At 45.2% G+C, this 11,043-nt stretch overlaps 2 protein-coding genes across 3 annotated transcripts; both read right to left on the bottom strand.

Moving 5' to 3' along the window:
- Positions 1 to 759: 759 nt before the first annotated feature.
- On the bottom strand, positions 760 to 1,489 carry LOC117859551 (uncharacterized). Its single transcript, XM_034742673.2, has 2 exons — positions 1,196 to 1,489; positions 760 to 1,077 (listed from the first exon to the last, which is right to left on the bottom strand). The coding sequence occupies exons 1-2, from the start codon at positions 1,384 to 1,386 to the stop codon at positions 1,032 to 1,034; spliced, it is 237 nt and encodes a 78-aa protein (XP_034598564.1). The 5' UTR covers positions 1,387 to 1,489; the 3' UTR covers positions 760 to 1,031.
- A 3,444-nt stretch (positions 1,490 to 4,933) lies between these two features.
- Positions 4,934 to 7,737, bottom strand: LOC117862188 (histone-lysine N-methyltransferase ASHR2). Of its 2 annotated transcripts, XR_004641910.2 has the most exons (3): positions 6,431 to 7,737; positions 5,707 to 5,794; positions 4,934 to 5,275 (listed from the first exon to the last, which is right to left on the bottom strand). XR_004641910.2 is itself a non-coding variant. In XM_034745718.2 (2 exons), exon 1 carries the CDS (start codon positions 7,687 to 7,689, stop codon positions 6,475 to 6,477), a length of 1,215 nt encoding a protein of 404 aa, XP_034601609.1. In that variant the 5' UTR covers positions 7,690 to 7,736; the 3' UTR covers positions 4,934 to 5,275; positions 6,431 to 6,474. The 2 variants fall into 2 exon arrangements, 1 of the variants encoding a protein (XP_034601609.1); XM_034745718.2 differs by lacking the exon at positions 5,707 to 5,794 and having other exon boundaries at positions 6,431 to 7,736.
- Between the last annotated feature and the right edge of the window lie 3,306 nt (positions 7,738 to 11,043).

The following is an 11,043-nucleotide window of genomic DNA, read 5'->3' as shown; positions in this document are numbered from 1 at the left end:
AGCCCTCTACCGGTAACTAAATTTTAATCCCGGTTGATGAATCTTTAGTCATTAATCGGGACAAAAGTGGGTGGATGGAAGGTTAGTTTTCGACCATATTTGTTTCTCCAACTATTCCAAAAAGGTACTCCTAATAACTGGTTTTGCGGTCATCCCTGGAACAAAAACAATACCCCTCAGCATGAGCAGTTCCAAAAAATATTAAATTACACCGCGCCAGCCATAAATAGGTCCAAAATATATTTGCTGGCGTGCCTTTTGGGAATTTGTTTGAGACGTGCAAGATGGATTTTGATGTGAAAACGGTCAGAATTAGGGGATTGAGCTAGCATAGACCTTCCTCGTCTCTTGCTAGGTTGGCTACTGGTTTTGAGTTGGCCAAAATGATAGACATGCACTTTGGAAACTGTTGCAGCGCGTTGTTTGCTCTCCACACCCAAAATTTTTATTTTAGGGAAGATATATTGGGAATTGCTAAGCTACCTGTGTTGTTGCCATGGTCTCGTATTGGAAAGTCCTCTCTTCACAAATCTTCCACCAGAAATAAACTTCCATTTTAATTCGTCTCGTGTGCTTATCCACTTTCCATGTTGATTAAATGTTTTGCCTGTTTAATTACTGTGTTAACACTACGCTACCTCAAACCTTAGTATAAATGTTGGAATATTGAAGTGTGCTAAAATTACAGGATAACTCAAACTAACCCATCTACTCACTAACCCATGCATTTCCGAAAGAAAATGGAGGTATTAGCAGAGCTAACAAGAATTCAATCGATGTTTATACAAAAGTAAATAATGTTGAATTACATGGAACAGAGACTGCAGGAACATGGGCATCATAAAAAGAATGCCTCCACATAAACTCCTCACTGTACAACCACAGGAAGGAACCAAATGACTAACAAGCCTATCGATATGGGTAACACAACATAGCACACCACGGCGGGTCGGCGGCTACGAGCATCCAACTCCATGGCATGCAATCCCCCGGTCATGGCGATCGAGCAGGTGGACCCGTCGTCCTCCTTCTCAGAAGCACATGTCGAGGACGCAGCAGCAGCAGATGGCGGCGCAGCTGAGAGGACACGCAACAGCAACAGGAGCATAGAGTTATTAGCAAAGACCCAAGCACACATCTCAGCCATCCCCTGAACCAACACACTATACGCTAGAGCATCAGCAAGAAAGCTCACCATCCTTTCCAGAAGCCGTCGCCGCCGCGGCTGGTGGTCTCATGCTGCTGCTGCTGCTGCTGCTGGCCGTACGCGCCGGCGTCCTGGGTCGGCGGGTACGCCGGCGGCGGCGCGACGTAGGCTGGCGGCGGGGGCGCGCCGTAAGCCTGCTGGCCCGGGGGCGGGTAGCCTGCTTCTGCTTGGTAGCTCATGATCAGCTGCAAAGAGCTAGCACTGTGTTCGTCGTCTCTCTGGTTCGATGGGACTGCGTGTATTAAAGGAACGAAGATGATCGTGCTCCCTGCATATATGTGTATATATAGCGGCCGGCAACGCGCAACCGCAGCTTGCTTGGACGCGTCGTCCTACTCCTGCTGATGACCAGATGGCAAAAGAAACCAAAACAGCTTTGTTTTCAGCAAGAGCTGAAGGCGAAAGGTCGTCATCTTCACGCGCTTCTTTTACTTCTCTCGTTTCTCGCTCACTCGGTGTGCCATGAACGTTCCTTGCGGTCGTCGTCCTTGGCCTCTCGATCGGAGCCAGCTGGGGCGCCTGAGGTGCGGCCACGTGGCACTGGACGGCGACATGACGTCGGTGTCGCGCCACGTGGACATGACCTTGCTGGTTGCCAAGCTGGGTGGGCGTTGCCAGGACGGCACGCCTCTGCAGGCCTGATCGCTTGGCCGCCTTTTCTTTTCTCTAATTTGGTCGGCGTGAAAGATCAGTCTGCCAGGCTAGCATCAGGTCCCAACCAGGCCGGGCATCTGTTCTCCCAGCTGTAACTAATAATCATGCACAGAGAAAGAGCTCCATGCTGAACTATTTTGGCTGTAACCAGGGAGATTTTCTATTGAAGTACTTGGGTATTCCAATACATTATAGGAAACTGTCAGATGCGGATTGAAAAACAAAAGACTCAGTAGTTGGAAAGGTAAGCATCTTTCAAGGGGGATGACTAACATTAATTAACTCAATGCTTAGTAGTTTGCCTATGTATATGATATCTTTCTTTGCGATCCCTCGAGGGGTACTCAAGAAACTGGACTACTTTCGCTCAAAATTCTTTTTAGCAAAGTGATGACCAGAAACGAAAGTACCGCCTAGCCCAATGGAGTATCTTGTGCCAGCTGAAAGATCAAGGGGTTCTACGGATTCAAAATTTAGATTTTAAAAACACTGCTTTCCTTAGTAAGTGGCTTTTCAAGCTACTCACAAGTAAAAAATCTTGGTTCTAAACCACTCTCACAAGTTCAATGGAGAAATGGGGACTCGCATTTTTTGGCTAGCCTTATGAAGGGCAAAATAGGATTTTCTACATTTTGGAACCTTCATAATTAAAGATGGAACACAACACTAGTAGAGAAATGGGCTTTAATCCCGGTTGGTAGGGTGCAAATATCTCGAAAACGCATCCGGGATAAACCAACCGGGACAAAAGGGGGGGGTCTTTTATCCCGGGTCACTCAACCGGGATAAAAGACCCCCTTTTATCCCGGTTGGTAACACCAACCGGGATAAAATGGTCGAGAGCGCCGACGCTGCAAAAAAAAAGTTCCCGAGCTCCCAGGCAGGCCCCCCACACGCGCACGTCGCAAGTTACAAGTCACGCGATTTTTCACGCGAAATATGCGCGTGCGCGGTTCGTGGGATTCGAACCCACAACCTCCAGCCTCACGCGTAGCTTCCTTGCCATCCCACCTACACACCACATCTAACTATGTAGGGGATACTATCCTTTTGTATTAACTCGTGGGGGACCCTTTTATCCCGGTTGGAAACACCAACCGGGATAAAAGACCCCCTTTTATCCCGGTTGGTGTTTCCAACCAGGATAAAAGGGTCCCCCACGATTTAATCCCCTTCCAGTCACCTTCCAGTCACCTCGTTGGGGGCCCTTTTATCCCGGTTTGAAAGACCAACCGGGATAAATGACCCCCTTTTATCCCGGTTGGTATTACAAACCGGGATAAAAGGCTCTTGACCCTTTTATCTCGGTTGGTGTTACCAACCGGGATAAAAGACCCCCCCCTTTTATCCCGGTTGGTGTTTCAAACCGGGATAAAAGGCCTCTCAGAGTCTTTTTTTCCCATTAGCCTTTGCAACCGGGATAAAAGGTTCCGGTTGGTGAGGCCCCCACCAGTGACCGAGTTTTAGTCCCGGTTGGTGAACCTTTTGTCCCGGGCCAACTTTAAACCGGGACAAAAGGGGGCGTATGGAAAGCCAATTCTCTACTAGTGCAAGTTAGGTTTTGGGAGAATGAATGGTTGGGAAATTCAACGTTGCGGGAACAATATCCCTGTTTGTACAACATAGTTCGTCACAAACATGCACTGTTGCAGAAATGTTCGGGACCTCACCATTAAACATAATTTGGCGAAGAGATCTTATTGCACACAAGCTAACAGCTTGGAACAATTTATTTCCACATATTGCTAACATTGTGCTAAGCCAGGAACCAAATGAATTTCACTGGAATCTACACCCAAGTGGTCAATTCTCAGTGAAGTCTTGCTACCTGGAAATGATCCATAGCAATGTCCTCAATTTAAATAAGTGTATGTGGAAACTAAAAGCTCTGTTAAAAATTAAGATCTTTATGTGGTACTTACGAAGGGCTTCGTAAGAGGTTTTGACAAAAAAAACTTAGCAAAACACAATTGGCGAGGGAGCAAAAGATGTTGCTTCTGTCGTAAGGATGAAACAATTAAACACATTTTCTTTGAATGTCGCTTTGCACTTGCGGTGTGGTCCACTATATATGCGGTACTAGGACTTTATCAACCTCATAGTGTGTCTAATATATTTGGGAATTGTCTATGAAGCATTGAAAAGGAGCTGAAACCGTTAGTTCTTCTAGAAGCGGCTGCTACATGTTGGTCACTATGGCTATGCAGAAACGATATAGTAGTTGGTAAAAAAAAAACTCATCCCCATTTCAGGTTATCTTCCAAATTATGCATTGACTCCATATGGGCTATCTTATAGAAGCCAGCTTCACAGGATATGGTTACTGCAGCGTTACTACGATTGGTATAGGTAGTCAAGGAGTTTTTTACCCAAACACATGGGTGGCGAACTAGTCTGCAGATTGATTATCATTAGATTGTTTGGGTATTTCTATTTCATATATAGGCCGTGTGTATCCAGCTATGCAGAGGTTGAGAATGTTTTTCAAGATTTTATATCATCTCGATGTAATGCCCTTCAAATTTAATAAAGCTTCCATATCGGAAAAAAAATGAATGGATCTTTCTTCGTCTGTGCTGCCTCCTGATCCCATCCCTATTGCGTCCCCCACAAATGGAAAGGCATGAACCACAAATTAGAGTTCACGGAGTAGTGCATCGGAACCGTGCCTCCCAGATCTATTAGCAACGGTGCGTCTCAAATCAGAGAGTTCATGCTTTGGTCATTCAAAAGAGAGTTCATGCTTTTATTTTTCCTTTTTGTTCCTGATTCACCAGCCTTTTTCATGGATAACTAATGCAACCGCCATGCTCCCAGAGTTTAACTGCTAGTAGCTATTTTCCCTGTGAGGAGATGTGAGCTGACGGACGCTGCTCGCTGTTGAACCGCTGTGTGTGTTTGTTTTGGCTTTTCTAGAAAAAATCCTTTGGAAAAAAACAATTCACTGACTTTCTGAATGGCAATGCAAGCTGGTAAAGCAGCATCAAATCCACTCGGTTATAGCCTTTGCCTTTTGCATTTACTCAGTTTATTATGCAGATCAGACTTATATGCGATTCTCATCAGTAGATATGAAATGCAACGAGGTGACCATAACAGCCACACTATGCCAAAACTGATTTCTAGAACACAGTAATGCTGATACCAGAGTCATTATCACCTACCCAAATAGGTGGGCTTCCCAGATGTGAATCACCAAGGGAGGGAAATCAAGGCGTACAGTAAATTGTAGGTACAGCCAAAGTAGGATTTCCAAACACAGTACAGGAAGGTCTGCCTACAACATGGGAACCCATACACGCTCCTCCTGCTTTTAGGTGAATCGAACCTATTCTTTTTTCTGCCAAACAACTCACAATGGAGAGGGGATTGCCAAACACACTTCCTTTGCCAAGTGTTCTACCATAAAATTATCTGCACATCAGATAATCAGCAACACAGTTATTTCGTAGTTATAGTGTAGTTATTTTACCTAAAATAGTCTTGATATAATATAGTTATTTTCCCTAAAATATAACACAGCTAATTTTGTAGCTAACGTAACGCAGGAACAAGGCGTATGCCTAAATAGTTTATCATCGCAGAATTTATTATCAGTATTGGCCAAGAGGACAACCATTAAGAAATTTGTAATTCCCCATGCCTAAATCTGTTCAAATCAAATATCTCACTGGAATCTACATTAACATGAAACACCATTTTGACACTCACTCCCACTTTCTTAGTTTAGCTTCGTGGATCTACAGCCTATTGTGTAACATTTCACTTCTAAACCTTAGACTCGGGTGTAGCCTCCCAAGAAAATATTGTAACTACGCACTGTAGTAAAAGCTATAGTAGCTCACATGAGCAAAGCTTCAGCCAGAATTATCTGAGGCACAGACTGTGTGGCTGAACTAACACTCAACAGTGGAGGACTGTGCAGCCTAAATCCTGAAACAACATTAGGTCAATAGTGTGATGGTAAATACAAGCGGAATGGAACCAGTAACACAGAAAATGAAGTGATGCAGGTGGCTGATGGTGGGCACTTATTTACTTGCCAACAAAATGATTGGACTCTGTGTGTGAGTATTAACATCCACATGACAGTACTGTCAATCCAAGGGAATAATCATAATCAGAGGATCCAACAAGGCAATATTCTGAATGGTAAGTTTCAAAGGTCAAATAATGCATTTGATTATTCTAGAAGAAAAGTAGTGCCAAATTGCTAATTATAACTCAACTCCTGATGCTGTCCTGTTCCATGAATTGAATTTAACATGGGAATTCAAAGAAAACATAAAAGAAGATCTATATTTTAAAAAATGTCCAAATTACCAGACAAAATTGAGGTCTGATAACATGTTTAAAATTGCAAACTAATTAGATCATTCCAAAGAACCTCCACATAAGCAAATTGCTAACTGAACAATGTGTAAGATATTAAATCAAATGATAGAGCACAACAAATTGTATGCTAGCTTCAGAAATGTTATTAAAGATGTGAACATAGCAAATCCCAGGGCATTAAAACAAACTGCAGGTAAATATTGAAGAAAACAGAGTGTTGTACCAAGCTCTTACCCATTAAAATAAGCAGCAAGCAGATCAGTATTGCTTAAATCGTTCTAATGGACCATGCCAGAAGTGCCCTCATCAGGCATGGCATCCTCTTCCTTCCTCAGCTTCCCACAGAGATTGCATTCAAACACATGGGACAGCTCACCTTTCGGTGATGGTGGCAATGGCGCAAGCATGCCCCAGCAGCCCTCGCTGTCACAAAGATACCTCACAAAGAAGTAGGCATGCGGGAAATCATCATCGCCATCAGGACCACCTTCCCCATCCTCCATTCCATCATCACCATCGTCATCTCCACCATCCTCACCCTCTTCCTCTTCCATGGTGTCATCCTCATCCCCCTCATCTCCATTGTTATCATCATCGTCCTTCCACCGGCTCTCCACCTGACAGCGATCACACTCACACCGGAATCCATAATCCTCCAGCAGCCTGCGCTGCCTGTCAGCATACCTCCAATTGGCCGCGAAGTAGCTGATACAGACCTCCCTCCCCTCTGAAATATCATGGAGCGCACGCACCACAATGTCGGTGTTCCCCGGCCCCGGCCTGTCGGGGTAATCGAAATGGCACGCATTGGGCAGGCAGTCATGGTTGAACAGCGACGCCTGCGAGTACACCGCGTAGGCGCGCGCCTTGAGGAGCTCGAGCGACATCCCGGGGCGGTACGGCTCCATGATGGCGAAGCTGTTGCCCCGGTCCTTGGCGAGGAGCGCCGCCGTGAGGTCCGGCGAGAAGCCCTGAGGAAGCATCTGCGGCGGCGCCAGCGCCGCCACCGCGGCGTGGAGGCCCGCTGCATCCTGCGCTCCCGGGGGTGGGGGCGGCGCCGAGGAGAGGGAGAGGATTGTGTGAATGGAGGGATCTGGAAGGGAATAGGCGGAGAGGAGGAAGAGGAGTGGCTCCTGGACCGCCTCGGTTGGGGCGGCGGCGGCGAGGCCGGCGCCGCCGCCGTGGGAGAGCGCGGCGCAGAGAAGGCGCGGGTGCGAGGCGGCGGCGCAGGCCGGGGAGCAGAAGGCGGCGGCGCGGCAGGAGGCGCAGGGTACCACGGCAGAGGCGGGGAGGGAGCGGAAGCAGGCGGCGCAGTAGGAGCGGAGGGAGGCGAGGGTGGACGGGTAGAGGAGGAGCGCCGGCTCGGAAAGAAGCACCTCGCCCTCACGGACGTTGCGGGCGGCCACGAGACCGCGGCCGCGGCCCGGGAGGTCGGCCACGCGAAGGGCGTCGCTGGTGGCTGCCGTGGTGGGGTTTTGCGGCGCACTCGCCATGGCGGCGGCGGCGGCGGCGAGGGAGGAGGTTTTGCTGAGCGTTTAGGTGCGTGTGTGCGACAAAACAGTTTGCTTTAAATGACAAAATGGGCTAAGAAATCGTGGGCCGATCTTGGGCTTTGGGTGAGGAACCAGCAGCCCAAGGTTTACAAGCTAAGCATCGTATTCTTGGTCTAGGTCTGAGCATTTCGTGAGCTCGGCCAGATTTAGGCCAGTCCAACAAAAAACCCGGTCGGTTTCAAGCCTAAAAATTCTGCCGAAGCCTACCCATGGGCCAGCATTGGGCCTGCATTTCGGGCATGACTTGGGCCCAGCTCAGGCTAAATCGGATTTCGTTTTTAGTTGAAAAATAATTAAACAACTGATGGGTCCCCATTTTGTGGGCGAGGCCAACTTTTATAAGGCTTGGGTACCCTAGGCCCATTGCAGCCGTGGACCAGGCCAGATTTTAATTGTCTTTCGGAAAAATCGGTATAACTTCCGCAAGTTTCTTCTTGTATGCCTTCCAATGTTTGAGCTATGTGCTATCTTAGTATAGAGATGGTTTAGATGGTATGTGGGAGGGTGGGGAAGCAGTAGCTAGCATGACTGTGTGGGGAGCAGCAACCAAAAGGAGTATCAATCCCTGGAGCAGGAGTTCAACATTTTCAGATACTCTAATTCCACATTTTATTTATACTACTTCAACAACGCATTTGAATCTACTTGCTTGTGAATATGCTACTCTTGCTCCCAGAAAACACATTGAATTAGCCTACTTGAGATGTTGAAATAGGGTTCATATTAGACCTAAGCATTTTAGGCTCGAGCCGGACTAGATTTTGGCCTGCCCACGCTAATTGTAAGGCTAGGCTTGGTCAGTGAAAACCATTCCTGAAAAATTGGATCTGAAAATATTTGAGTCAGCTGAACCCACCAGAAGTTGATTTTATTTATTTTTCTACTAAAAATAACAGGAAGTTCGAGTCTGGCTCGAAAACTCAGCCAGGCAACGCACATCGGATGATCATGGGTACAAATTTTTTACCCGAAATTAATCGAGCTTTTTCGACACGAACCATCCCGACCCAACCCAAGCCCGATCCGACCCGCAAAATGATCGCGTCTAGTTCATATACTGTTGAATTAAGTGTAATGAAATGTTGAAACACGTTCGAGGTGGGAGGTCAGTAGACTGGATTAGTTAGCTAAATGGGTTTAATAGATTTTAAGTTATAGTGCTTACGAGCTTCAACAAGCCATACAGCAGCTCCCTACCGGCGCATAAACCATACTAGAACCTAGATATTTATCCATGGTTTCAACATTACTCTATCATCCATGATACAGTAAATAACTTAATGATTAGTCATCATCAGCCTTCGTGGAAGCTTCACCACTGTTCTTGGGTCTCATATAAGTCCTGCACCTCTTCCGCTTCCTGTCCCAATTTTTTCCCAAACACAGAGTACCTGTTTTAGAGTCATGTAAGAGTGAAAGACAATCAAGAGAGTGCTATAAACTTATCATAATAAAAGTTCCTTGAAAAACAATTCTCCAAAATTAATTAAACAAACCTAAGTAGTGATCCATCCATAATAAGCATCTGTTTGATAGACAACTAGCCATTCTACCCTTGTTCTTGTTTGAAACACGAACAAAAAAAGTGGAGTTGAATACAAGGTCATACTTAGGTGTCTCCTCCCCTATTAGATCTCTGCTTTACAACGGATTAGAGTAAGCACCTATTACGAAGTTAATTTACACGGTAAACTATAATATGGTAGACTTCAACTACCTGAAAGGTACCTTCTCGGTACTAAGCATTTGGAGAATGGAAGAAGGGCACTACACAAGATTTGAAAGACTACCAGCATCAGAGATTAAGCTAGCACCAACAACTTCGCCAATCAACGATGCAATGTTGGGTGCCAAAACATTCATCTTTGTCATAGATATTAATAAACCTTTTAATGAGATTGCAATGTACTCAAAACCCTTATTACACAGATTAAAATTCATGTTAGTTCTGCTGTAGATGCGCGCCAAGCGGAGATGTGTCTTCTTCAACTATGCCTCCTATAATCAACTACGTAAAACCAAATTACGCACAACCACTTTGCCGGCTTTACCACAATTTAGGCCATTGATACACTATACAGAAGTTCAACATTTAAAGCTTCACCAACACATTGATGCAACTTAACGACATTAAGAACTTACAATACATGTGTGAATATAGGATGGGGAAAAAGGTGTTACCTCTAACTCAACAAACATGTTAAAGTAGAGGCGGCCCTAGACGAAATTGTTGCCTTGGCATATCCACTAGGAGACACGACCCATAATTGTAAACAATAATGTTGTTTGAGTGACTGCGTTCTCATGGTTAATTACCACTGCCAAAAACTTATGCATATCCTTATATTAGCTAGCTTCTGCCAATTGTACTTTTTCCTTCAAAATGAGCGGCAGCATGAATTGGAGGCAGGTTAATGCTTGTAGGCATGACTAGATCTGAGAACATTGAGGCCGCAGCGAATTGTGATGCTAGTGCTACCAATTTTGTACTTCTGTAGGATCTATGTGTTCCAACTACACTGCAAACAATGGCTTGCATGCAAGAAATTGCTCTATGCACTTCATTTAGTAGTTAGTTATCTGAAACTTCAAATCTAGTTTTCGCACTGATCTTGCCACATGAATTTTGTATCATTGTATTCTCAAATATGACCACACCTTGAATACTTAATGGATTGTGTTAAAACAAAAGCCCTAAAACTCATTTGGATTAGACATGTGACCTATAACATCATTACTTTTCCACAGGCAGCAAAGATTAATCAACGGAACACGGCTTTAAAGCGAGTGGTTGAGTCTCTTGCTAATGGTGATTCCCATGTTCCATTTAGCTAGAGACAGCAAACTCACGTATGGAGAGCCTATATAAATTTTTGTATTAATGGTGTATCATTTTTTTATTTAGGCAGCTGACGGTCCCTTTGTTGTGCATGTGAACCAAGGTTCTCCATGAGTTTTCTTGTGGGTGCCGTCTTATAAGTAGTTAAGTTCTCGCGAGAGTGGGTTCTTAAAAAAACAAAAAAAAATATCATACATATTTTACAAGTATTTTTTTCATACCCAGTGCTCATATTTTTCGAGGTACTAATAATAGAGCCTACTAGGAGACACGACCCATAATTGTACACAATAGTGCTGGTTGCGTGACTGTGTTCCCATGGATAATTACAAAAGGTTAAGCTGCAGCAAAAATTGGGTGGTACGATTATTCCATGGGTTATGACTCATGGATGGAGACGTGACTAGGTGCTCGAAATTTCCATCTCACGGTTGCTACCTCTTCTGGTATATCTC

The sequence above is a fragment of the Setaria viridis genome, chromosome 6, assembly GCF_005286985.2.
Source record: "Setaria viridis chromosome 6, Setaria_viridis_v4.0, whole genome shotgun sequence".
Classification (NCBI taxonomy): Eukaryota; Viridiplantae; Streptophyta; class Magnoliopsida; order Poales; family Poaceae; genus Setaria; species Setaria viridis.
Note: the sequence above shows the minus strand (reverse complement) of the source record. Positions and strands in the feature narration are given on the sequence as shown.